The following is a 23,829-nucleotide window of genomic DNA, read 5'->3' as shown; positions in this document are numbered from 1 at the left end:
TCTTTCTGATTACTATCAGTCAGAATTAGATATCAGGAAGTTGTCAGTTACTTTAACCCGTGGTTCGTTCTACAATATACTGTGCATGATATATACTCTGTCAGATAGTTAACCCGAATCAAGGTTTTAACGGGCCATTTGATTGGTTGGTTTTCTATTGCTCATACTGAAATCAATTGAAACGTCAAGTGCGTTTTCAGTATGTTTGTTCAAATTATCCTATTGAAAACATGGGAAACAGAAATGAGTACCGGTATTTTTTGTTATGCACGTTATTGTCTAGGGGTACACTATCGTAAAGGCAAACACAAACTTAAGTAATAAACACTTTTTAGGCTACACTTACATATGCATTGGTACTATATACATAGAAATATTGCTGTTCGTCCTTACAACCTAAGAAGCATTACTAAAATTTATAACGTTAATTTCGTTATATATTACACTCCATTTTATAATACTACACGTAATAACACAATCTGAGCTTTTAATTAATTCATTTATTTGATATTTCACCTCTAAAAATATGTAAATTAGATTAATAATTTAGATATGTTATTATATATCTTTCAATTTCAATAATTAAACTCTATATTTTATATAGAATATATTTCTTCATCTTTTAACTACACAAATTACATGGCGCTTATGTGCGGGCACTTGTAGCCAACGGGTACTACTTATCGTTATAAATTGGCATATATTCGAGCTAAAATGGTCTTCTAGGCCTCGCTATATATTGAACAATCTCCTCTTCGTCCTCGGACACCATCAACAGTTGTTCGATTTCGTCCATGATTCACTACACGACAACTAACAAGTAGCTGATAGCTGTTAACAGGCAACTGAACTTCCTGTCAAAGTACCAACCAGCTGATAGGGTTTATCAGCCACCTGATTGTCATCAGGACATTGTAGAACACTTATCGGAAAAATGTCAGGAGGATATTTACATCAGACAGATATCAGAAGATGGTAGGATTGGCCATAAGTGCTTCAATTTTAGGTAGAGAAAGGTTCTCTATCAGCATAGTACGAAACCAATCACTGAGTGTTCCCCGTCCTTCCCGCATCGTCGATCTGTGAGACCGTTATCACCACCACTGCTCTCCCCAAAATAAGATTCAATAATATCTCTAACGCTCTATTGAAACAGGAAGTAAGAGTCCGATTACCTGAGTTCCAGGTTAACCGAGCTGGTCCTAGAAACGTAAGCACACGTAGAAAGAAATGCCCGCGTTTTAAATGACACACGTTGCAGTGTATGAGTAGAGGCCAAGGCGACGCGGTAATTGGTATTAACTAATAAAAATACGAAAAAAATCTTGGAAGGCTCGAATGCCCCACCCACAGATCACTACCATAACGTTCTAAAACGCACGGCTATCGAGCTGCTCTCGACGTCTTCGGAAAATCTAGCCATCTCACTTAGAAACATTCACGCCCCCGCGTGTAGTAATAGAATAGGTCTGCAGCCGTGTGTACTGCTGTCAACAATCATCTTGGAAACTTGAGGACTATTTTATGATGTAATTTTGAAAAATACTGTGAGTTTTCATCTCGTTCATTTTCTGTGTTTTATTATTATTACTTTTCAATTTATGTTACAATGATTGAAGGTGCAGTACAAAATATAGACCTGCTTAGTTGTTACCAGGGGCGGATCCAGGACCGACTTCTGGAGGGGAGGGGTTGTCATACTGTTACTTTTAAGGGCTCTAAACTTTGGGATGGGTTTTATTTATATATATAAAATAAGAAAGTTTCCTCTTCTGGGGGGGGGATTGCCCCCCCCCCCGGATCCGCCCCTGGTTGTTACTCGTGTAGGCCTACTGTGCCTCACCCTTTACTACTGTACGTACAGTACTGTTTTTCCTTTCTCAAGAAGTCTGTATTGTCCGAAGCAAATCAAGACAACATTAGCTCGAATAATCGTGGCCCCACTGCAGCTGAAATCTGTTCCTTTCAGTTTAATTATATATTTTCATAGAGCGAAAAGTGTATGATAGCCAAATTTTTTAAATATGTATATTCAATCTGTATTTCGAGAGTAGATTCCATCTGTCAATTGGAACTGGAACTAATAAATTTATCCCTTCTAGTTAGAACAGTAGACCCCTATAATTTGGAAATATCCCAATGTTTAACAATGTGAAACAAAGAACTCATTTTGTTCTGAGATGCACCACTACCACCTGATTCACGTGATGTTTCTAACCCTTTCGGAAATTCCACTTTTTGAGTTAAATTTTAGACTTTCACTCAAACAGCTATTGCTTCCTTACTATTTATCGTAGGATCATGGTTTATACCTCGTTTTGTTCAGAATAGAGCATATTATACACCAGAAACAAGAAAATCGTTTTTTTTTTTTTTTTTTTTTTTTTGGAAAACCCAAATTTCAAAATTTTACGCCCCTATCGCCCTGGTCTGGGTGCACGTGGGGACCTGAAAATTTCTTCAAAAATATGTAGTTATGTACACAATGCTGTGTAAAATTTCAATCTTGTATCTTGAAAACAAAGGGCGGATTTTTTTTTTTTTTTTTTTAATCTGAAGGTGACTTATTTATATAGTCTACAAATTTATTGCATCATTATTATTGGACCTACGGTCATGGTTCTTCAGTATAACGCGTCCTTTCCAACGATACTACTCGCATGTCCGTTTCATACAACTGAAATGGGAGAAAAAACGGGTCTTTTTCTTTCCTGAAAATATCACCCCTAGGAATAGTTGCGCCCCTCGGGCCCGAGTTCACGTAGGGATCTAAAAAGACCCAAACGTGCACACAATCCGTATGCGAAATTTAAATCGTATCCTCAAAACTAAGGGCGTGATTTTTTTTTAATTTGACTTAAGAAAAAAAAAGTCACGGCTCCATTGGGCGCCACCAACTTGACCATCTGGTTCCAAAATGCATCTGGGATGTTCTTTGTTCCATGTTTGACTGGACCAATAAAAAATCCTGGCTTAAATGTCTCTTACAGGACCTAAATAAGCGGTCAAAGACAACACTACGCTATGGTAACAAAAGTTACCATAAATCCCAAAGGGGCTAATCTTGTACGGAAATGTCGACACAGAAACATCATCTACGCTGTAACACATGGCTTAATGGAAGCGTGAAAGTAACAAATTACATTATACGAGGTGTGTTAGAAAAGTAGTGAGATATTTTCTTGTAACGATGAATTTTCTTGATTTCACAAATCATGATTATCAACTTCAAAATAGTCCCCTTGGGCAGCTGCACACAGATGGGCGTGTTGTTTTCATCCTTCGTAACAATGCTAGAAGGACTCTGATGGAATATTTTTCAGCTTATCGGTTCTCTCCTGGCTGTTATCAAAAGTACAAAAATTACGCCCTTCAAAGTGAGATTTCAATAAAGAGACTGAAATGAGTCACAGGGGCTGATATATGGCAAATACGGGCGCTGAGGAACCACAGGAATGCTAGTTTTCTGCCAAAAATCTATTGATAAAAGACTGCCGTGAGATATGGTTCTTGGCGCACACTTTTTTCATCTCCAAATTCTTTTGTTAAAATTTGATGGACGCTTGCTATCAATCATTCTCACCGTCAACCGACGATCTGACTTTACAAGAGATTTCATTCTTTCCACATTGTCATCCGTTTCTAAGGTTCAAGGTCTTCCCGCACGAGGTTCCACTTTCCCTTGTCCTCAGCCCTCTAGACAGATCTTGTGCCTGCATAGCGAATGTTCTTCGTAAGCCCTTAGTAGCTTTTCGTAAATCACATACCAAGCTTTACATAAAAATGAAATGAAATCTATGAGTTTAATGTCCCAGGCGATGATTAAAGCAAGTGAATGATGATCGGCAGACTATGATTAAATCAAGTGAATGATGATCGGCAGACGATGATTAAAGCAAGTGAATGATGATCGGCAGACGATTAAAGCAAGTGAATGATGATCGGCAGACGATGATTAAAGCAAGTGAATGATCGGCAGACGATGATTAAAGCAAGTGAATGATGATCGGCAGACGATGATTAAAGCAAGTGAATGATGATGGCCAACACGAGTATCCCCAGAAAAGCTATGAACACGATGTTGTCCATTACTTGGCAGGGAATCGAACTAGGACATCACGCACCAGAGGTAAACGCTCTACCACTGAGCCACCGTGACCTCCACCTTTACATAAAATTTAATGGTATGGCGTAGCTCAAACTCCATTGCCGGTCGATTTTCGTAACGCACCTCACAAACACAACTTCACTTTACACGCTCTCAACAATGTGTCGCAACTGGATCAATTTCAAGCCTGTACTTCGTCAACGGTAAGGGCTAACTGCCGTGAAGGTGGAGGCAGCAACGTTATCGGTTCGTGCACAGTATTGCGTCTCTATTTTAGTAACACACCTCGTATGTATTAAATTTACAATACATGAACTATCATACAAGACTAAACTCATAATATAAATACAAACATTCTATTATTACACAAACATATAACATAGTTTTCGTGTCTAATGATTTGCACATCTCTGTAATGGTTAAACAAAGATAAATTAAAATCTGAAACTTAACAAGTACAAGAACTGCATTTTATTTAACTGTTTATTACATATATATATTTTATCATCTGTCTAACTCTTAAATACATTCTGGCCTTTGTAATCTATTGCGTTCGAATTTGCAATTTACCATACGGTTTTATTTTTTTTTCTTCTTAACTAACATCAGTCTTGTATTATTTTGATGATGTGACTAGGTGATTTATTTTCAGTTAATTGTTACTTTTTGTTAATTAGCAGATTGCAAGCAAGTTTAGACTTCAAATGAAGAATTTCCGTTACATTTTGCACATTCTTTTACTTATCATCTACACAGCTGGACGAAGACCAACGTTAAGCATGATTTTTATATTTGACCAAAAACAAAAAAAAAAAAAAAAAAAAAAAAAAAGCGCACAGCTTTTGTCCATTAAGTTTCTGTTGTCCACTGCAATGTTTATACATTATCAGCTTTATCACCTTGAAAATGAAGCAAATACAGGATGTTCTCCCACATTAGTTGAACGCTACAATTGGATACAGGAGTCACTATACTGTTCTAATGATCTTTCATTTTTTCGCTAATCCTAGTATAAAAAAAAAAAATGTTACAACAATATTACCTGTCATCTTTCAGAATCAATTGGTGTTATGTTACAATTTTATTTTTAGATTTTCTTCTGAAAAATAATAATAATAATAATAATTGGGCGTAAAAGTATATATATATATAAAAGATACATGTAACAAGAACAAAGAATTCTCTCTCTAAGACGCATAAAACAAACAGGCCCATGGAATGAACAGTTTTTTCACCACATCACTGCATATCACTCTAAAGCAGTGTCTTCTTACCACTGACAACCTTGGCACATGTGGCCTCCCAAATCCTTCCGAGTCCAGATTCATAAACAAAAAGAACACACACCACAAGATTAACGGGCCTGTTAAACGACCTAAAAATAGAACAAAAAAAAGGAATATTAATAATTATACAATACAATATTACAATTAATGATTATACAATAATTCGACGCACAAAACAAAATACGAGGGCCATATTGAAAATAATGAACAACAACTTTTTCAACGATTACGTTTTGGATTTACTGCAGAAAAGCACACCACATTTTAATGTAAAATTATGATTTTTTTTTCTTTCTTCATGTATTTCTTCGTAAATTTCGCTCACTTTAGCTTCGGAATTACGTATTATTTATTAAAAGACAAAAATAAATATATAAAATAAAATCTGACTAAAGTAAACAAATACGAGGTCATTTCAAAAGTTCTGCACACTGAAAGATATTACGGAAGTAAATTATTTATTGTACAAAATACCTTTACAGGCCTTCTCCATTCTTGCTTATAACAACTTCCCAACGTTTTGGCAAATTCTGTATTCCGGATAGGACACTCATTGTTGAGCTGTCTGATCACTCGGATCGCCTCACTGGAAGCTTCGTCAATTGTATAGAAACGTTTTCCACGGAGCGGTTCCTTCAATTTGGGAAACAAATCAAAGTCTGGTGGGCTCAAATCAGAACTGTATGGTGGGTGAGAAAGTATTTCCAATCCATACTTGTCAAGTGTTTTCCTCACTTGTAGGAAGTATGCGGTCTTGCATTATCGTACAAAATGAGGAAACCCGCTGCATGCATGTCAGGCCTTCTTTGACGAATTTTCGGACGCAAAACATTTTGCAGAAACAGTTTGTAGTATGTGCCTGTAACAGATGTCCTCTGTGGCACTCTATTTGTAGCTATTAACTCCATTCATGTCATCCGCTAAGATCATCATGATTTTAACCTTTGATTGTTCGCGTTGGAAGTCTGAACTTTTCCACTGTGACGACTGAGACTTCAGTTCTGGTTCAAAATCTCGTATCCAGGTTTCATTAACTGCAACAATCCTTCGTAAAAACTGATCTCCTCTTTCTGATCGGTAACTTGAAGCAATTCCTCTCCGATTCTTTTGCAACATGCTTTCTGCTCTTCATTCAAATCATGCGGAACTCATCTGGCAGCGATTTTTCTCATCTTTAACTTTTCATTAATGTTTCTGTAAACTGAAATGACAGGCATTATGGCCTCATGTGCTACTTCCCCACATGTTTTTCGTCGATCCTCTCTCAAAATGTCATTGACAATAATCTCATAGATGCAGTCTGTTGCAGCTGATGGTCTTCCACTTCTTGGGTTGTCTGCAGTGCTTACACAACCTTCACGGAAACAAGCTGACCACCGCGATACAGTGCTACGATCCACTACACTATTTCCACATACCTCTCGCAAAGCATTATAAATTACAGTTGGGTTCTTTCCATGTAGAGTTTCGACTTTGATATAGGAACGCTGGTCACTATGTGTAATCCGATCTGAGTCGGGTTCACCTTCCATTTTAACACTGCATTTCTCACAACACGGCCACGCGAACCAGCAAACACAGACACAACCGTCATGCCCAAACTCTGACTCACAACTGACATAAAACTGACTTTGATCACACCACTCAAACGGTCGCGCATGCGATGTGTGCAACACTTTTGAAATGACCCTAGTATTTTATTAATCTGTGTTACTGTTTCGGCAGTATATTAGGGATGACCAAAAAAATTCGGATCCAGATTATCTGGTTCCGCAACTAAGAATCGGGTACTCAAATTTATTATTGTCAAATTTTCCTAAGTTGTGATTTCCGTGGAGGCAGTTCGTGGCCGGCCGCCCCGAGGCTGATCCTCGATGCTCGTTGTTTTACATCCTTTTCCTAGCACTGCTAGCACAAATACGCACATCGCACTAGACACGCTGAAGTCTATTATGAATTTCGGCATCAGGAATTGGTATTTTCACAAATTCAACCACAGATACTGTCAAAACGAACGGAAACGGAACATCACTGTCAGCCATTTCGAAACAAATCACTGCGCTCATACCATTGAAACTAATGACTTTACGCATGCAGTGAAATCTGCACAACGCGATGATTTAGTTCGTTTGCGTGTGTTGATGGGTTCTTATTTTTCTTTTTCTTTTAAATCGTCCATGCTTGCAGTTGGCTTCTCGTACTTTCCTCACATCTAGACATAAGGCTGACTTGCTCATCTTTGCTGCATGGAGTTGCCGAATCGGCTACTATGCACACAACTTTTCGTACTGGCCCAGCATTAGTTTTACTTTCCTCATAGAATTGCCAGTTATTTAACTTTACACTAAGAGCACTTCATTTACTCTACACCTCTTTCCACCTAGCGACCCCAGCTCCCGCCAAGTAGGCCCTGCGTGTACAGACATCCTATATATGTGTTTTCTAGGGATTCTGCCGTTTTCTCCCGCTATCTTCATTCATTTATTCTTACCATTTTTCATTCATTCTCATCGTCACCATCTCCTTTAGCCTGTACGGTATAATAACAGGACATAAAACTGAAAGATTTTATATTTTTACATCTCTTTCTTATTAAAGCTTCTAGTCCTATGATTTAAACCAAATATAAACGCATCATTTTCTCTGATCCTTCACACTGTTACCCTATACACAAAGCAACATTTCAGTAGTTTCATATTAATATTATATACTATTTCATTAGTTGCTGATAGTATCTCTTCGTGGTCCCGGACTCAGTTGTCGGTAAGCTTACTTGTCCTGGATAAAAACCCGAGAAGTTGTTTGGATCTCACTTTAAACCGAATATCCGTTCTAAGAGAGTTCTGATGGTGTTGAGGGAATGAAACTCCAATCTATCTTGCTTGAAGCAAGCGTGCTTTGTCAGCTCTAACTTGCACAATGTGCCAGTAACAATTAAGGACTTTCGTGACATTCTGTTTACAGAGTTGAGAATCGCACGTAGCTATCGACGAACAGCTCTTTCCGAATAAGAGTATAAGACCATCTGTCCATGTACACAGACTATCACACAATCCACTGAAGTAAAACCACCTTCTACAGTTAGCCCATCCTTTTTTCTTTTCTTTCTTCACCCCTTCTGACTGATCAGAAAAAAAAAAAAACTGCAGATGATAATTTAAGGCACGCTCTACTGAAAGACTTTTAAATAATAGAATTGAAAAATATGCTGTGAATTCTATAAAAAAAAAAAAAAAAAAAAAAAAAAAAAAGTTGACTTCAAGAGTACTACTCTAGTGATCACTATGCCCATGATATGGTACTTTTTTTTTTAAATAACAGAAGTCAGACACTTTGCTTTAGGGTATTACAAATCTGAAAGGAATTGGGTGTACAAACTATAGAACATAACATCTACTGCATCTTGTCTACGGCGATATGAACAACATTTTAAACTTCTTTTACTGGACATGTAAATCAGAATGTCTACGAAATCCCGTGAGTTCCAAACTCATGGGTCCATGGAAAGAGTATAAAAATATATACAAAAATATTAATATATATATATATATATATATATATATATATATATATATATATATATATATATTATTATAAGAAGTCGAAGTGTACGTAAGAAGTTAGGAAGATAATATGTAAAATGTCTGAAAAAAAAAAAAAAAAAAAAAAAAAAAAAAAAAAAAAAAAAACTTTTACTTTAGCATATTTATTTATGGACAAAAGTTAGGGAGCATACCACAAATCTATATGCGACGTCAGTTTCTGTTCCGTTATCTAAGTTTTCGCGTGCGAATTTCAGGTCATTTACTCTCTCACGATATTCACAAGCTTACTTAGCAACAGATGTATTTCTGCAACTAGTTGTAACAATTTCATATTGTCGTACAGTAGACGTACTTCATATTGGCAGCAAAGTCACGTGCTTCTTTAGTATTACTACAAGCAAGCAAAAGAAATATATCGTCATAATCGACATGTAATAAAAAGAAAGGTCTCACGAGGACTCAAGAACTCAGTGTGTATATATAAAAAGAATCATAACACCTTTAAAGGGATCAGTTTAGACTGGTCACACCTACACCCCTTAGCTCCCTCTCTTAGCTTCTCTGGAGCTCTGCGGGACTTAATCTATCTAAACCTCTTGGCCTGCCTAAAGCTCTCAGGTTCCTTGCTCACTTCGCTTGCCCAGAACCAGGGTTGGCAAAAACCATGGTTATAACTGAAAAAACTCGGTTTTTTGATTTAAACCTGTTCTTTTTTTGTTTAAACCAGGTTTTTTAGGTTCAAATAATTTCCTCTATGTATTTATATTACATACGGACATAAGTAATAAGTTTGTTTCGCCTTGGTGTTATTATGCAACAACAGGGTTATGCTGGAAGGGGTCACATAAGCTTAAAGCGGAATTCAAACCGCTTCTCGCCTTACATCCAAGAGAAATTGTCCATTTGGACACGAAACCGGGACTAATTGGTCTCAAATGCGATGAATCTACCAACTTACTTACGAAGGATTCCTGATAAAAATATGTTGTACAGATCTTTACATAGGCCTACTTGTTAATATAATTGTCATTGTCAAGAGTCATTTCAGAAGGGCAAAAAGATAAACAGTTGCATAAGTGAAGCCATTATACAGAAATATATATATAAATCGGGAAACTACCACCTTAACCATTGGAAAAATCCTGTTATTACTTTAAATGTAAAGCAATAACGAAAAAATCCTGTTATTGCTTGGCATGTAAAATTTTAAGGTCAACGTATCATAATCAGTACGTTAAAACTGAGGTATTAAATTACAAATTTAGTATGTAAATATCATTCAATTAAATTAAAACTGAAAGTAAAGTTAATGTTGGAAGCTAAGTAAGCAGTTGATAAATTTTGCCAATTTCTCTCAATATATTTAAGCAATCTTGGCTTTTTTTTTATAGAACAACAGGCATTCACGCATACAATTTGGTTTCGTTTCGTATGTTTAGGCTTAACATCTTTACGAAATATCAAGGTTATCAAGAAGACTTTCGCTTAAAGGAACACCCGAACCTCTACTTGGTTTACACTTGAAAGAAGGGGTGTGGTTCGACCGAGAATTGAACACAGACCCTTTGATTAAAAGGTGAAAAGTAGATAAAACTAATGTAGATAGTTTGATATGTGGAAAGGCATCATGAAGTCCACACGATTTAAAGCATTTTTCGTTCTTCTTTTCTTCATTTTATGATTTTGTTTAAATCAGTTGTTTCTTTTTGTTTTTTTTTCGAGAAAAAAAAGAAAGAAACAGCTGGTTTAAACCAGCCAACCCTGCCCAGAACTCTGTGAGTACTTAACAACACTCTAGTTACTTGCCTAAAGCACTGAAAGTTCCTAATCGAAACGCTTTAGCTTGCCTGGGCCTAAGGACCCTTCATTTACTAACAAAACTCATAAAAAAAAACATTGTTTTAGTCTTCAAACCGTAATTATATGTAATCTGTACCATATTTATATGATGCAAAATGTTAATAATAAAAAGGTTGTGAAAGGAATTTTAAAATCCCGTGTACAAATTCTTACAATATATTCTATCTTTGTGCTTGGCTGTAACGTCATTCAGAGCATGCATGAGAGGCCAGCTACACTTTGCACTCGGCGGAAAAAGTACACAAACTAAGATGTGAAACTTGTCGCGCTGCTTTTCTTTTATAAGTGTCGAATTGCATTATATGTTGAGTTTGATTTGTTTTCAGTTTAGTGTTCCTTTTAGCAGCTAGGCTATACGGGACGTGGATATAGAGTTTAACGTGAGATCCGTACCACATAATCTCCCGCTAGGAATCAAACCAAAGACCACGAGAGCCTCATTTTACGTGGCTATATTTACAAGAATGTTAAATTCATCCACAAGACAAACTACATAAGTATTTCCCTAACAGGTAAAGATGTACCAGCAGAAGATTCTGAAAATTGTTTGAATGCTAAGCTTGATTGGCATATTCCAATGTTTCTTTCCTTTATTTATTCAATACATTACTATGTCATAAGCGTGCTCAAGATTTGTATATAACAAATAATACGTATGTATGTGTCATTTGTGAATCAAACTAATATCATTTTTATTAACAGTGTTGAATGTTGCTTATAATTCGACGTTTAAGAATTGTGTAAGTTGTGTGTTTTCAGTTTATTACGAGTTGCAGAGAAGAAACAATGGTGCATTTCATTATTTTTGTTTCCCGATAGGATGCAGTCAACGAGCCCTTTTTGTGGGTGTGTGGTGGCTTTGTGTGTTGAATTTCCGTAATGGCACCAAGCTTCACGTTGAAAAACGTTAATGAGAACCAGCTTTAACCCTTTTAAATTATGGCTTTTTTGAGGTATTTTGTAGATTTTCACTCAATCATCTATTGCGTCAAGACTATTTATCGTAGGATCATGGTTCATACCCCGTTTTGTTTCTAGTAAAGCAGTGTTTTCAACTGCGTCCGTAAAAATTTTCCTAAAGTGTACCAAATGCGGGAAATTTTCGCTCAAAGTGGGAAAAAGGGATTTTCTTTTTCAAAATTCCTTTTTTATCGCGAATATCTACCCTTTGGTATAGGATACGATCATGCGAATGCTACTAAAAAAAAAAAACTTTGCTTCATGGTGAAGAGACTGAGATACAAAGAGTGGCCCTGGGATGAATAGTTTTGATGCTACAGCCGATTTACATATTTTCCCTTGATAATACCTTTTTAATGAATTTCTATACTATCATCATCATCATCAAGACTGTTCATTGTGGGAACATGAATTGTACCTAGTTTTCTTTGCCATGAACCAGTCTTTCAAACGGCACCACTCGCATGTCTCTAGCATGTACCATAGCGGAGAAAATTCTGGAAAAAGGGAAATTTTTGTCCAAAAAAATCCCTTTTCCCCCGATTTTGGACCCCTCTGGCCGGCTCCTGTGTCAACCCACAGAGCTCAAAAAAATCTCAAACGTACTACATACTATGTGTAATAACTGTACGAAGTTTCAATGTTATATCGTGAAAAATAAGAGAGGAAAAAATATTGCCCCATGTGCAAACAGTATCAGCTTTCCCGTATGTGGGCAAAATAAATAACCCATTTTTATATAAAAATTTCCAGACTCATCCCTAATTATCGTTGACATGATTGATACACCGTTTTGTTTGACCAAAACCAGTCTTTTAAACGGTACCCACTCGCATGTCTCTAGCATGTACCATAGTGGAAAAAATTCTCGAAAAAGGGAAATTTTTGTCAAAATATCCCTTTTCCCCCGATTTTGGGCCCCTCCACTACGGTACATGCTAGAGACATGCGAGTGGTTCCGTTTGAAAGACTGGTTCATGCCAAAGAAAACGAGGTACGTATCATGACTTTAGAATAAATAGTGATAATACTGTAGATACTTTACTAAAGTAATTGACTAAAAATGTGTAAAAAAAAAAAAAAAATGCAAAAAATAAAATCGAGATTTTTTTTGACACACGTCTGTTGACTCTAGCAACATGAGTCATACCTCATTTTCTTCAGCGTAAAGCAGCCTTTCAAATGGTACCACTCAAATTTCGCTATCGTGTACCTGTGAAGATAAAAATGGGGAAAAGGGGATTTTTTCTTTACAAATCCCCTTTTTCATTTTGGGGGAGATTTTCCCGCTTCTGGTACACGATAGGGAACTTTGAGTGGTACATTTCGAAAGCCTGTCTCATAACGAAACAAACGAGGTACAAACCATGATCCTAGGGTAAATAGTAATGTGTCAGGGATTTTTTGAAAAAACTTCTCAAATATACCGTTTTTTAAACACATCATTCACGTTTGTGACGTCACAGCCCCCAGACAGAGCAAGCGAGGCTGCAAAATGCCCATAAAATATGTTCTATGATGCTTCCATATTCGAATGAATGCAAAAAATCTGGTCTAAAAAGCTTTACTAGAGACTTATAAAGCAAATTCTGAAGGTCGACGCCATGGCACAGGTGTTGTGCCATCATAATTTAAAAGGGTTAAAACCCGATACTGTGATTCTCATTATTATTCAGCTAAGAGTTGCAATTCCCGTTGTTGATCTGATCAGAACTAGTAAACAGCACAAGGCGATACTGCTAAGTCATAAGATGTTACGAAAGTTTACAGTAATAATTTTAAAGCCGCCGAAGAAGACAAGAAAACTTGCTGAAACGAAATATTTGACTTTAACGTCCCACGCATATGCCCTTTAGGCTAAAGGAGACAATGATTAAGGCAACTGAATGATGGTGGAATGAGAAAGTAGCAGTTGGCCGGGGATCGAATCAGGGACCCCACACACGAGGGCTAAGCGCTCTACCACTGAGCCACCGTGCCCCCCATAAAGAAACTTGTTGATTCTGTACGGAGATATCAAAACATACGACGCATTTAGAGATTAGCGTTTCTCAATATACAGATATTCGTTTAGAAAATCTTTTTACTATGTTAAGGATTTTTAACGAGTAATTACCTTTCATTTCTAGAATATCATGGTTGGCGATATTTATTAGGGATGGCCACAAAGTTCCGGTTCCGGCGGAATCGGTTCCGCGAGGAACCGTTTCTCGAAGATCCGGTTTTTAGAACCGGTTTCGGACCTGGATCCGAAAACCCAGTTCCAAAACCGGATCTCAGGAACCGGTTCCAGATCTGGATCCAAAAACCCGGTTCCAGAACCGGATCTTAGGAACCGGTTCCAGATCTGGATCCGAAAACCCGGTTCCAGAACCGGATCTTAGGAACCGGTTCCAGACCTGGATCCGAAAGCCCCCAAAGACCCGTAAAGGAGGCACAAAGTTCACCTTCAAAAATAATGCAAAGAGGACCGTGCGCTTGTGCCCCCAGAAAAAAATTTTGGTCCACCAGTGGGTGTTTAGCCAAATGAGTTGGCCAGTTTGCCTGTTTAGCCAATGAGTTTGCCAGTTACCCAGTTTATTTAGCCAAATGAGACAAGCTGCCGCCGCCTGGGCACCTGCCTGTCGCTTCCACCATTTCATCTAGCATACTGTTCACAGCTTGCCAGCAGCTCGCGTTTAGCGTAGGGATGGTAACAAAGTTTCGGTTCCAGACCTGGATCCGAAGAACCGGTTCCAGACCTAGATCCGAAGAACCGGTTCCAGACCTGGATCCGAAGAACCGGTTCTAGACCTGGATCCGAAGAACCGGTTCCAGATCTGGATCCGAAAACCGGTTCCACCAGGAACCGGTTCTGGCCATCCCTAATATTTATACAATTTGAAATAATTGAAATGGTTTAATATGCCCTAAAATCACGTACATGTTCTCGTATTTTACTATGTATAGTGTTTTGTAGTATCTACGTAATTCCATGCCACTCATACACCACCTCATTCACTATAGAAGCTGATGATAAAATTCTCAACCTCGTTAACTTTTCTGTGAAGAAGTTATAAAGACTGCCCATCATTTACTTAATTTCATCATATCAGACGTGTTTGTTCGAAGTTCAGATAATTCCTTCTGTGTGTATTACATGCAATATGATTTTACTTATATTGAATGTGGAAAAATTTTCTTCTAACCTAGAAGCCAATTTTGAAAACTAGACGCTACCGTATATTTTAAAGCCCTGTCTATGTTGTTTACTGCAGTCTTAGGAAAGAGCGAAAATCTATGCCCTGAAAAATATCGGCATGTTTTATTTTGGAAAAGGGAGAAAGTAAACTAATTTTGATGGTTACTGGTGTTTATGAGGGCTTTGATTACTCCTAGATCGTTACAGAACTCGTACAGTATCTTACCTGTATTCAGTCCAACCCAACATCATCGCTGCCCGTGGAACCTCCACTGCCTGGATGGAATCCGCCAGGGAAACCACCGGCGCCTCCCATGAAAGCGCCAGGCATTGCTCCTCCTCCGACTTTCGAAGCCAGCTTATTAATAATGGCCATTACTTTGGGGTTGTTTTGATATTTCATTATATTGGCTGGATTTGTTGAAATGTCCTGAAAAGCAGCGGCAACATCGGGATCCTAAAACAAGGAAATCATACGTGAGTAGGTTAACGAGTACAGGGCTGTAAAATTTTGGAACTTTTTCTTTCTCCCATGAAATAATAGTAAGGACCCCCACCTTCTAGTGTATATTACTTCTCTGAACACATGTCACAACTGTAAGCACATGCTATTGTTTACCAAGTTACAAGCAGACGATTATAGACGGAAACAGGGAGATACAAAGCCAGTCCGGAGGAAAACGAAGATGGACGAAACTCTCAGAGGACATGCATAAAAGAGGACCGAAGTATCAATTCTTGATTGATCAATTAAAATACAACACTTTCCCCTGAGGTCGCTTTGGACGAGGGAGTTCCTAATCAAACCGGAGGCCGTCTTGGGCAAAAGAGATATCCTAGTTATAACCTACCTACTGACGCTGCCTTGAGTGAAGGACGTTCCTTTTAAACCGTCTGCCGAAGTCGCTACAGACAGAGGACACTCCTTTAACAAAACCGCAGAGGTTGCCATCAACAAAGGGTCTCCGCACAAACCAACTGAACCTTAAATATTCGAAGCTACTGCTGTGTGCTAAGGATAAAACTAAACTTGGAAACCCTTTTATTAATATTAAAAAGATAATTTGTAAATGAATTATAGAAACTTATTTTTATAATAAATTGGTGAAGGGTTTATCCCGGACTATTTATTGAGTGTACCGAAAATCCTTTTATGGTGGAGGTGTCTCTTAGTGTGTTATTTCAAGTCTTTTAACTTTCAGTCCCCTGGTTCTGTAGCATGGTCCAGAGGTACTTACGACGAATCCCTCTAAACTGGGCAGTAGGTACACGTTGGTCCAATAGCTCAATTTTACGGACGAATGCATATAATGCATTCTTAAATTTTGCCCAGGATAAAAAAAAAAAAAAGTATAGAAGTATAATAGTGGGGTACTACCTTTGTGAATTTGACTGGACCGTTTCGTTTCCTTGTACAGGTTAAAAAATAAAATTTGGAGACCAACTTTATCGTCTTTGATGAGGTAATATAATGCCATATGGTTAAATGAATGACTACAGGCGTCCATGCTCTTTAATAAGACAGTAATTAACGACAGCATGCTGAGTGCTGCGGCTGTAGGTAAGCACACCTCACCTTTCTAAACAACTGTAGTGTACTGCAACGTACGTGATGAAGATATACGCAACGGTGTGATTTGAGATTAAGAAGGAACCATCGATAACTGACGGAGCACGACACTTCTGGAATATGATTCACTTGTCCCGATTTCTCCCACTCCACTTGAGAGATCTAATTAAAAGGATCATTCAACAAAACGCATTCTTCGCCCATTCTGAAAATGTTCTGTTGGCTTTAATAACGTCCGTTGACCAGTAATATTACAAATGAAAAAGTAGATAACTATATTTATTAAAGAAAATAACTATATTTATTAAAGAAAAAAAAAAAAAGAGGAAATTCAAGGAATTCTCTGCCACATCCAAGGAGAGGAACAACTTGTGAAAATCATCACAGAGGCAGCTTCTTTCGTTATTGGCGTCAACGCACGTAATAGTTACATCAAAGCGAACTTGGAATCTTGAGGACATATGCCGGCGTTTCGAACAAAAAATGACTATAAAGTCCAAGGAGAAAACTACAAGAAAATCTTGGCTTGCCCTTTTGTAAGATCATGTTTGCAACATAATTTGGAGTGGGCGGAACTCTGAGTCCAGGCACATTCTCGTGGTGAGCTCTGGGTTATTTTCAAAGCATAATAAACTACGAAAATAAGCGAAGCGTTGGACATAGCAATTAGAAAGCCAAATCCTTTACTTAGTCTTTTACAATGGAAACCTTTCGAATAAAACTAAAAGTCAAAACCAACTGGAAAACATGAATAGAAAAAAGGCATATTTAGCCTAAAATTGACAATGTTTCACGAAAAGCAATAAGTGAACAACAAAGGAAACCAGCCCTTAGGCACAAATTTAACATATTGGTTGCAAACAAAACAATAAACGACCATGACCGTAAGGCAGAAAAAATACATAAACTAGCCAAATAATGAAATTTTTGTGAAATTGTTGTGCGTGCTGCATACCCAAATTACTACAAAAATTTCAAGGTCGAGGCGCGCTACCTAAACGATCTCTAAAACATCTATATATGTCACGCGTCTTTTTGGTCACAAGTGGCCACTTCTCTGCACTACCCACCTTAACATTTCGAAAACTTTTTTTTTTTTTTTTTTTCATACACACTTTTGCAAATTTGGTTGGTCCTGCTTGACTCTTTCAATGAATATATATATATATATATAAGCCAAAATTATACGTCATCAATACGTTTCATTAAGTGGTCGGTTCCTGGACCTAATTTACTAAGACATGATTTTGTTGAAACACGATTACATAGATGGTTCTCAGTAAGTTTAAAGATCACAATGCCCTTATCGCAATTTGATATTTCTCAAGCCATCTGGAGATATTATCAACATTGGAAAAATTTGTACCAATACTTAGAATGCTGAAATTGCGACAACTTGTAATTGAAACTACCATAAATGTTATACAAGCAGACGAAAGTAACCATAATAATAATAATAATAATAATAATAATAATAATAATCACACTACTTCATTTTAAGCAGTACAGTAATCTTGACGTATGTTGACTACGATTATTAAAAACCATCTATGTGAAAGCACTTTTTCGAAATAAAACGTTTTGAAGTAAAATTTTTAAATCCTTTGTAACTTTGTTTCTCACTTCTTACAAAAAATTAAATGACATATTTTAGTTTTACGTTCCACGATTATGCCGACTAGGATAAAGGAGACGGTGATGATGAGAAATGAATGCAATGCTGGAATGAATAAAGTGGGGGAGAAACGGAAGAACCTCCAGAAAACACACGAACACGGTCCACTTGGCGCAGCTGGGATCGAACCAGGGACCTCACGCAGCAAAGGTGAACGCTCTACCAGTGAGTCATCGTGCTTCCTTCTCACTTGTTAGAAACAAGTCATATCATGCTTATAGTATTCAACAGTAAGGTACTTCCGATGTGAATTGCCCCCTCTATCTCGCTTGCGTTTTCACTGCTGTAGTGGTCACCCAATTTTGGATCCCCAAGTTTGTGACCCTCTAGCGTTCTTAATTAATACGAGGGAAAATCACAAGAAAACCCTAAAAGTGTAATTAAATTTTTTCTAGGCGTTTGGAAGTTTTGCACAGTCCTTAACGTCTTTTCGAGCTGGCAGTATGAAGCAGTGCCGGTAGATGGAGTTAGAGCTGAGTAACAGCTGATTCAATATGGCGGCACGACTACGTAGTTGCACCAAGGAGGAACAGCGTGGAATTATTTCATTTTTTATGGGATGAAAGTGTGAAAGCGGTTGATATTCATCGGAGAATGAAAACAAAGTATTGATGCACCTGTCTGTCACAGTGGCAAGTCTATGAGTGGTGCACGAAATTCAAGAAGATACAACTTTGATGATTGATGCTCGATGTCGGGCTCACTGTATAGTAACAAAAGAGTCCATAGCAGCAGCACATAGGTTTATTCAAGAAAGCTGGCGTGTCAGCCTTGCTGAAATGGTTTCCTTGATGAATAAGAGCTTCGGTTCAGCAGGGTGTCCACACAATTTGGACTAAAAAAAAAAAAAAAATCCCTCATTTTTCCCTGACTTTACACGACGAAAGATCCAGATTTCCCTGACTACTGAATAATTTAAGAATATAGAAAAAAGAAAGAAACCCTAGCCTCCACCTTCCTCATAGCTGGCCTGGTGCTCTCTCCGTTTCTGTTTCTTTGTGTTTTCAATTTTCTTTAATCCAAAAGAATGTAAATTTACAAATATATGCATTAGGCCGATATCGATTACATACCTTACAAAATGTAAAGTTACAAACGAAAGTGTGCAGTATACACAGTACTTAAGATATGAAAAAAATTACACATTATATGCTTATACATTATAATACCAATTACACAGCATTATAATACTGCTTATAGTAATAAACAGTTCATACATGATATTACTGATCACAAAGGAAAACATTATAGAACACACACCTTTGCAGGTGCTGTTGTTAAATGCAACCTATTTAACAACTAGTTTTCATCCTTTCTCAAATAGTTTTCTTCTCGTTGATCTGAATATCCTTCTTGTTGTCTCCGTAGTTTAATTTTGTTCTATTCTTCCTCCAGCTATTTTAGTTGTTGCTGACTCTTCCGTATCTCTCTCCTCTTCTCTCCAACATTCATTTTTCTTTTCTTTTCCAAATACACCTGATATCTTCACCTATTCACTGAATTTTTCATACTTCTTGCAATTGTTAATCCTGACAATCCACCTAATCTCATCACGGGATCATATTTCCTTCTTTATCCGTTGAGCCACCAGAGATACTTCTTGTAAGTTCTCAACAAAGATATTTCTGTTTATTGAAAAAAACACTTCCAATAAATGCGTTTCCGTGAGAAAAGATAAAACACAGCTTCATAACAGACCATTTGTCAACGAAGTTCTTATTTCCTTAAAAAAAAAAAAAAAAAAAAAAAAAAAAAAAGTTTAACACCACCTCTGTCCTTAGCTATGAAATCATTGAAGTGTTCCTTCAGTCGGAGATTTCACTGTGAGCTGGAGATACTTCTTCTTCGCGTTCTCAGCCACTTATAGAGATATCCGCTTGGCACCATGTTATCCTTCTAAAACAGCATCTACTCTCTTGAGCAAATATGCCAGGACGCAGATAGATATGTTTCTCGCAGAAAATTAGTTTCAACAACTATTTCAGAGAACAATGTCTCCCTCATTATCATCATCGGGAACACCATATTTTGAACCCAATAATCCAGTAATAATAAAGAAATTAACACTATTTCATAAATTCAATAATTGAACAATGAACCTAAATCGATTTTTCCCTGACCAATCTGCTATTTCCCTGACTTTCCCTGATACACTTTTACTTCCCTCACTTTCCAGATTGTGAACACCCTGTTCAGTACAACACATAGTGCATGATGAACTCCGCTACAGAAAAGTCTCTGCCAAATGGGTTCCTCGACAGTTGACGCAGAAACTGAAAAATTGTCGGGTTGACACATATCAAAAGTTCCTGAGGCCTTACGAAGAACATTATAATGAAACAAATATAAAAATGGAACATTATAAATGTTCAGTCTTGACTGACTTATTTAAATTGTTTCATCTTTTGTTAAGAGATAGTAGCAAAATGCACGTGTTGTCAGCTGCAGAAGAAGAAGAAACTCATGTCGTTACTTGGAGTTCCGTAGATGTAGTTGTCTTCTTGTGTGTATGAGGGGGAGGGGGAGATAGCCTACAGCTTAAACATCATAGTATTGTGGCAATATTCATTTTATTTTAACTGTAAAACTGTAAGAAACATTTATAGTATTATTAAATCGAAAACGAACCAGAGTTCGTGCTTATAGTTCACCAAGGAACTTAAGACAGACTTGACATTTAGTTTTTATGTTATACAAAATAATAATAATAATAATTAGAATTAAATAATATGAAAATCACCATATTTAATCCAATACCATATTTGTAGTAAATGAAACACAAATACTGCTATTCTTTACAAAACATTTCTCGTATTTAATATAATTTTTTGTAAGAGGTCTCTTACCTGGAAGGCCTGAATGATTTCAGGATCGTTGAAAAGTTTCGAAAAATCAGGCATCCCGCCTACTCCTCCACCAGGGAAACTAAATGATCCGTTGCCTGTTCCAGCTCGCTCTTCGGCCTCTTTAGCTGCTCGTGCGTGTTCTTCACGAGCTCGCCTGATTCGTTCCTGCTTCTCACGGAGTTCCTTCTCCTGACGCTTCCTTTCATACTTACGCCTGTGTTCTTCAATTTTCCTCGCCTGCAATCACATAACTTTGTATTACAGCTCTATATTGACCACACAAAATAATGGACAACTTCACTACAATCTACTTAGTCGTACGAATTAAAATTTCCCATACCTTCATATTCATTTTAATTATTTGACGAACTTTCAAACACAGACTGTGAAGCCAATTCACACTTAAATCAGTAACATTCAGATATAGACTGTGAGGTCAATTTACACTTGAATCAGTAACATTCAAATATAGCCTATGAGGCCACATTTAATCTGGGATCTGTAACTTTCAGATACATCATATGAGGCAAATTTATATTGAAATCAGTAAGTTTCAAATAGTCTATCACTCTAATTTACACTGGAACCAGTGACTTTCAATTATATAGCCTACGGAGCCTATTTACACTGGAATTTTTAATAGTCAATAACCACTATAGGACAGGAAGTTGATCAGGACCTCTATTTTTCACAGCACTAAGCGGGAGTTGACAGATGCAAGTCCAATCCAGCTTGAAGATTTAGTAACTGCGTGACTTTTTCTGTAGAAATGTATACATTCATGATTTTTTTTTTTTTTTTTTTTTTCACGTAATGTAATTTCAGTAAAATAGTGCAGGAATAATTTAACAAAACTTTTGCATCATGCTTTGCAAATACGGAGCAATACTAGAGAGAAAACCTAAACAGCTGCTTTCTGGACAAGATGCAAATTTTATCCAGGAAAATTAGTCAGAAATATTTGCACAACATGTACAGGATGCAAGGTAATGAGCAAAGAGCAAGTAAGTTAGTTGCGAAGACGACTTACAATATTTGTTTACAAAACCTAAAAAACAAAGGACATGAACGAAGAAATATTATATGTCTTAGTACGAAGAAACGTCCTTCTCCAAGCACTATGCAAAAGTATTCATTAAAATTATATAAATGGCTCTTACTTAATTTCCAGGATAACTATAAAGCACAAGTATGTATATACGTATACTAATTAAATTTTCCATGGGTTAAAGTATTGAAAGTATGTGAGAACAAGATCATGAAACGAATATTCGGACCCAAGAGGAACGGAAATGGGGAATGGCGGGAACTTCATAACGAGGAACTACATAATTTATACCGTTCATCGAACATTGTTAAGGTCATCAAGTCAAGGAGGCTGAGGTGGGTAGGTTATGCAGTCAGAATGGAAGAAAATAGTTTTTCAAAGTTTTAACTGGAAGTTCAATCGGAAAACGAATATTAGGAAGACCTAGGCGCAAACGGGAGGATAATATTAAGATGGATCTCGCAGAAATAGGAATAGAGCTGGATCCAGTTGGCTGAGGATCGAAGCCAGTGGAGAGTTTTTCTGAACGCGGCACTGAATCTTCGGGTTCCATAGGCCACGGAGTTAGTTAGTGGGTTTAAGTTATGTTACTCTCAAACTCTTGGTACGAGGGTTAAGGTTATTATTCAGATACATGCCTGCTTAAATTGAACAAACTCTGGAGGAACCAAAGTAAGAGTGACTGAACTGGATATGAAACTGGGCCTCTCAACAATACAGTTGGAATGCTAACCACTAACATATGCTTGGTCCGTAATATTCAGTTTGTAAATAACTTAAAATCTTTCATTTGTAGAACATAAACCCTGCATACAAATTCCATGTGGCTATTTGAAATTCATAACAAGTTAACTGAAAAATCAGTATTTTTACCAATATTATGTCGGAAACTTTCATATTTCCAACTACATAATATTGTTTACCTGTCTGAAGTATGAATGCATTTCTGAATTTACTTCGTATTGTTAAGTTCTAACTTTTTTCCTAGGGATTATCTGATTCAGCATTCCATGTATAATGGTACTGAATAAAGTTCTGAATCGAACCTACGGCCAATCGAGTGAACAACCCGAAAAGCAAATTACATTACATTACGGTATGGCGAGTTATGGTGCCCGGACCGGAAGAAAGGACTTTTCAGAACCCGGAGTACTACTACCCTTAGATTACAGGTATATTGGTACTGTACTAGCACTATGGGAGATCTGATTTGTTTTCAACATAATTAAAGTATGTAAATTGACGGAAATTTGGAAAATTTCCTTTGACAAATTTCGATTTGTTTCTTTTTTTCTAATTTTCTATTTGATTTTATTGAATAATATTTTTATATTATTATGTTATTATTTTTACAATATTAAATGTATTTAGCTACGTTTGTCAAATTTTGTATGTTTATATTTTTAGGCATTCACATTTTTGTACTTTTGGATATCCAATGCAGTACTGTAATTTGTAATACATTGTATTGTTCTTCTTTTCTTCTAATAGACACAGGATGTTTCAGAATGAATATCGGGGTTTTTAGGCTTTGTAAAACTGTTAATTACATTTAACGTACAATAATAATACATTAAATGAAAGAGCAACTCGAACAATTTTTGCTACACGTGTTCAATGTGAGCACCAATGTGATCATCACACGGCACACATCGAATCGATAAGCCACATCTTCCCAAACCTTATCAGTATGTTTGGAGTAATTACTGCAATAACTGTTTCAATCCTCTTTCTTAGGTTCCTCAATCTC

The 23,829-nt window shown here is 37.0% G+C and overlaps 2 protein-coding genes across 3 annotated transcripts in view; both read right to left on the bottom strand.

Moving 5' to 3' along the window:
* Positions 1-4,556: 4,556 nt before the first annotated feature.
* LOC145670495 (hsc70-interacting protein-like) overlaps positions 4,557-23,829 on the bottom strand; it is a 78,130-nt gene continuing 58,857 nt past the window's right edge. For both annotated transcript variants that reach the window (XM_081739223.1, XM_081739222.1), the window contains exons 6-8: positions 21,032-21,268; positions 15,167-15,397; positions 4,557-5,483 (exon numbers count right to left, since the gene is read on the bottom strand). In XM_081739223.1, the coding sequence (XP_081595349.1) occupies positions 15,173-15,397; positions 21,032-21,268 (462 nt within the window). In that variant the 3' untranslated portion in view covers positions 4,557-5,483; positions 15,167-15,172. The remainder of the gene's footprint in view (positions 5,484-15,166; positions 15,398-21,031; positions 21,269-23,829) is intronic.
* Positions 6,543-6,926, bottom strand: LOC145670133 (protein GVQW3-like). The gene has a single exon (XM_081738505.1). It carries the CDS (start codon positions 6,924-6,926, stop codon positions 6,543-6,545), a length of 384 nt encoding a protein of 127 aa, XP_081594631.1.

This window comes from Thermobia domestica, chromosome 14, assembly GCF_964235325.1.
Source record: "Thermobia domestica chromosome 14, izTheDome1.hap1.1, whole genome shotgun sequence".
NCBI classification, from domain to species: Eukaryota; Metazoa; Arthropoda; class Insecta; order Zygentoma; family Lepismatidae; genus Thermobia; species Thermobia domestica.
The sequence above is the reverse complement of the archived record's forward strand: the minus strand, read 5'-3'. Positions and strand labels throughout refer to the sequence as shown.

Excerpts from the sequence above, each read along its gene's own strand:
- LOC145670133 (XM_081738505.1), bottom strand. The coding sequence starts at position 6,926 with ATGGAAGGTGAACCCGACTCAGATCGGATTACACATAGTGACCAGCGT.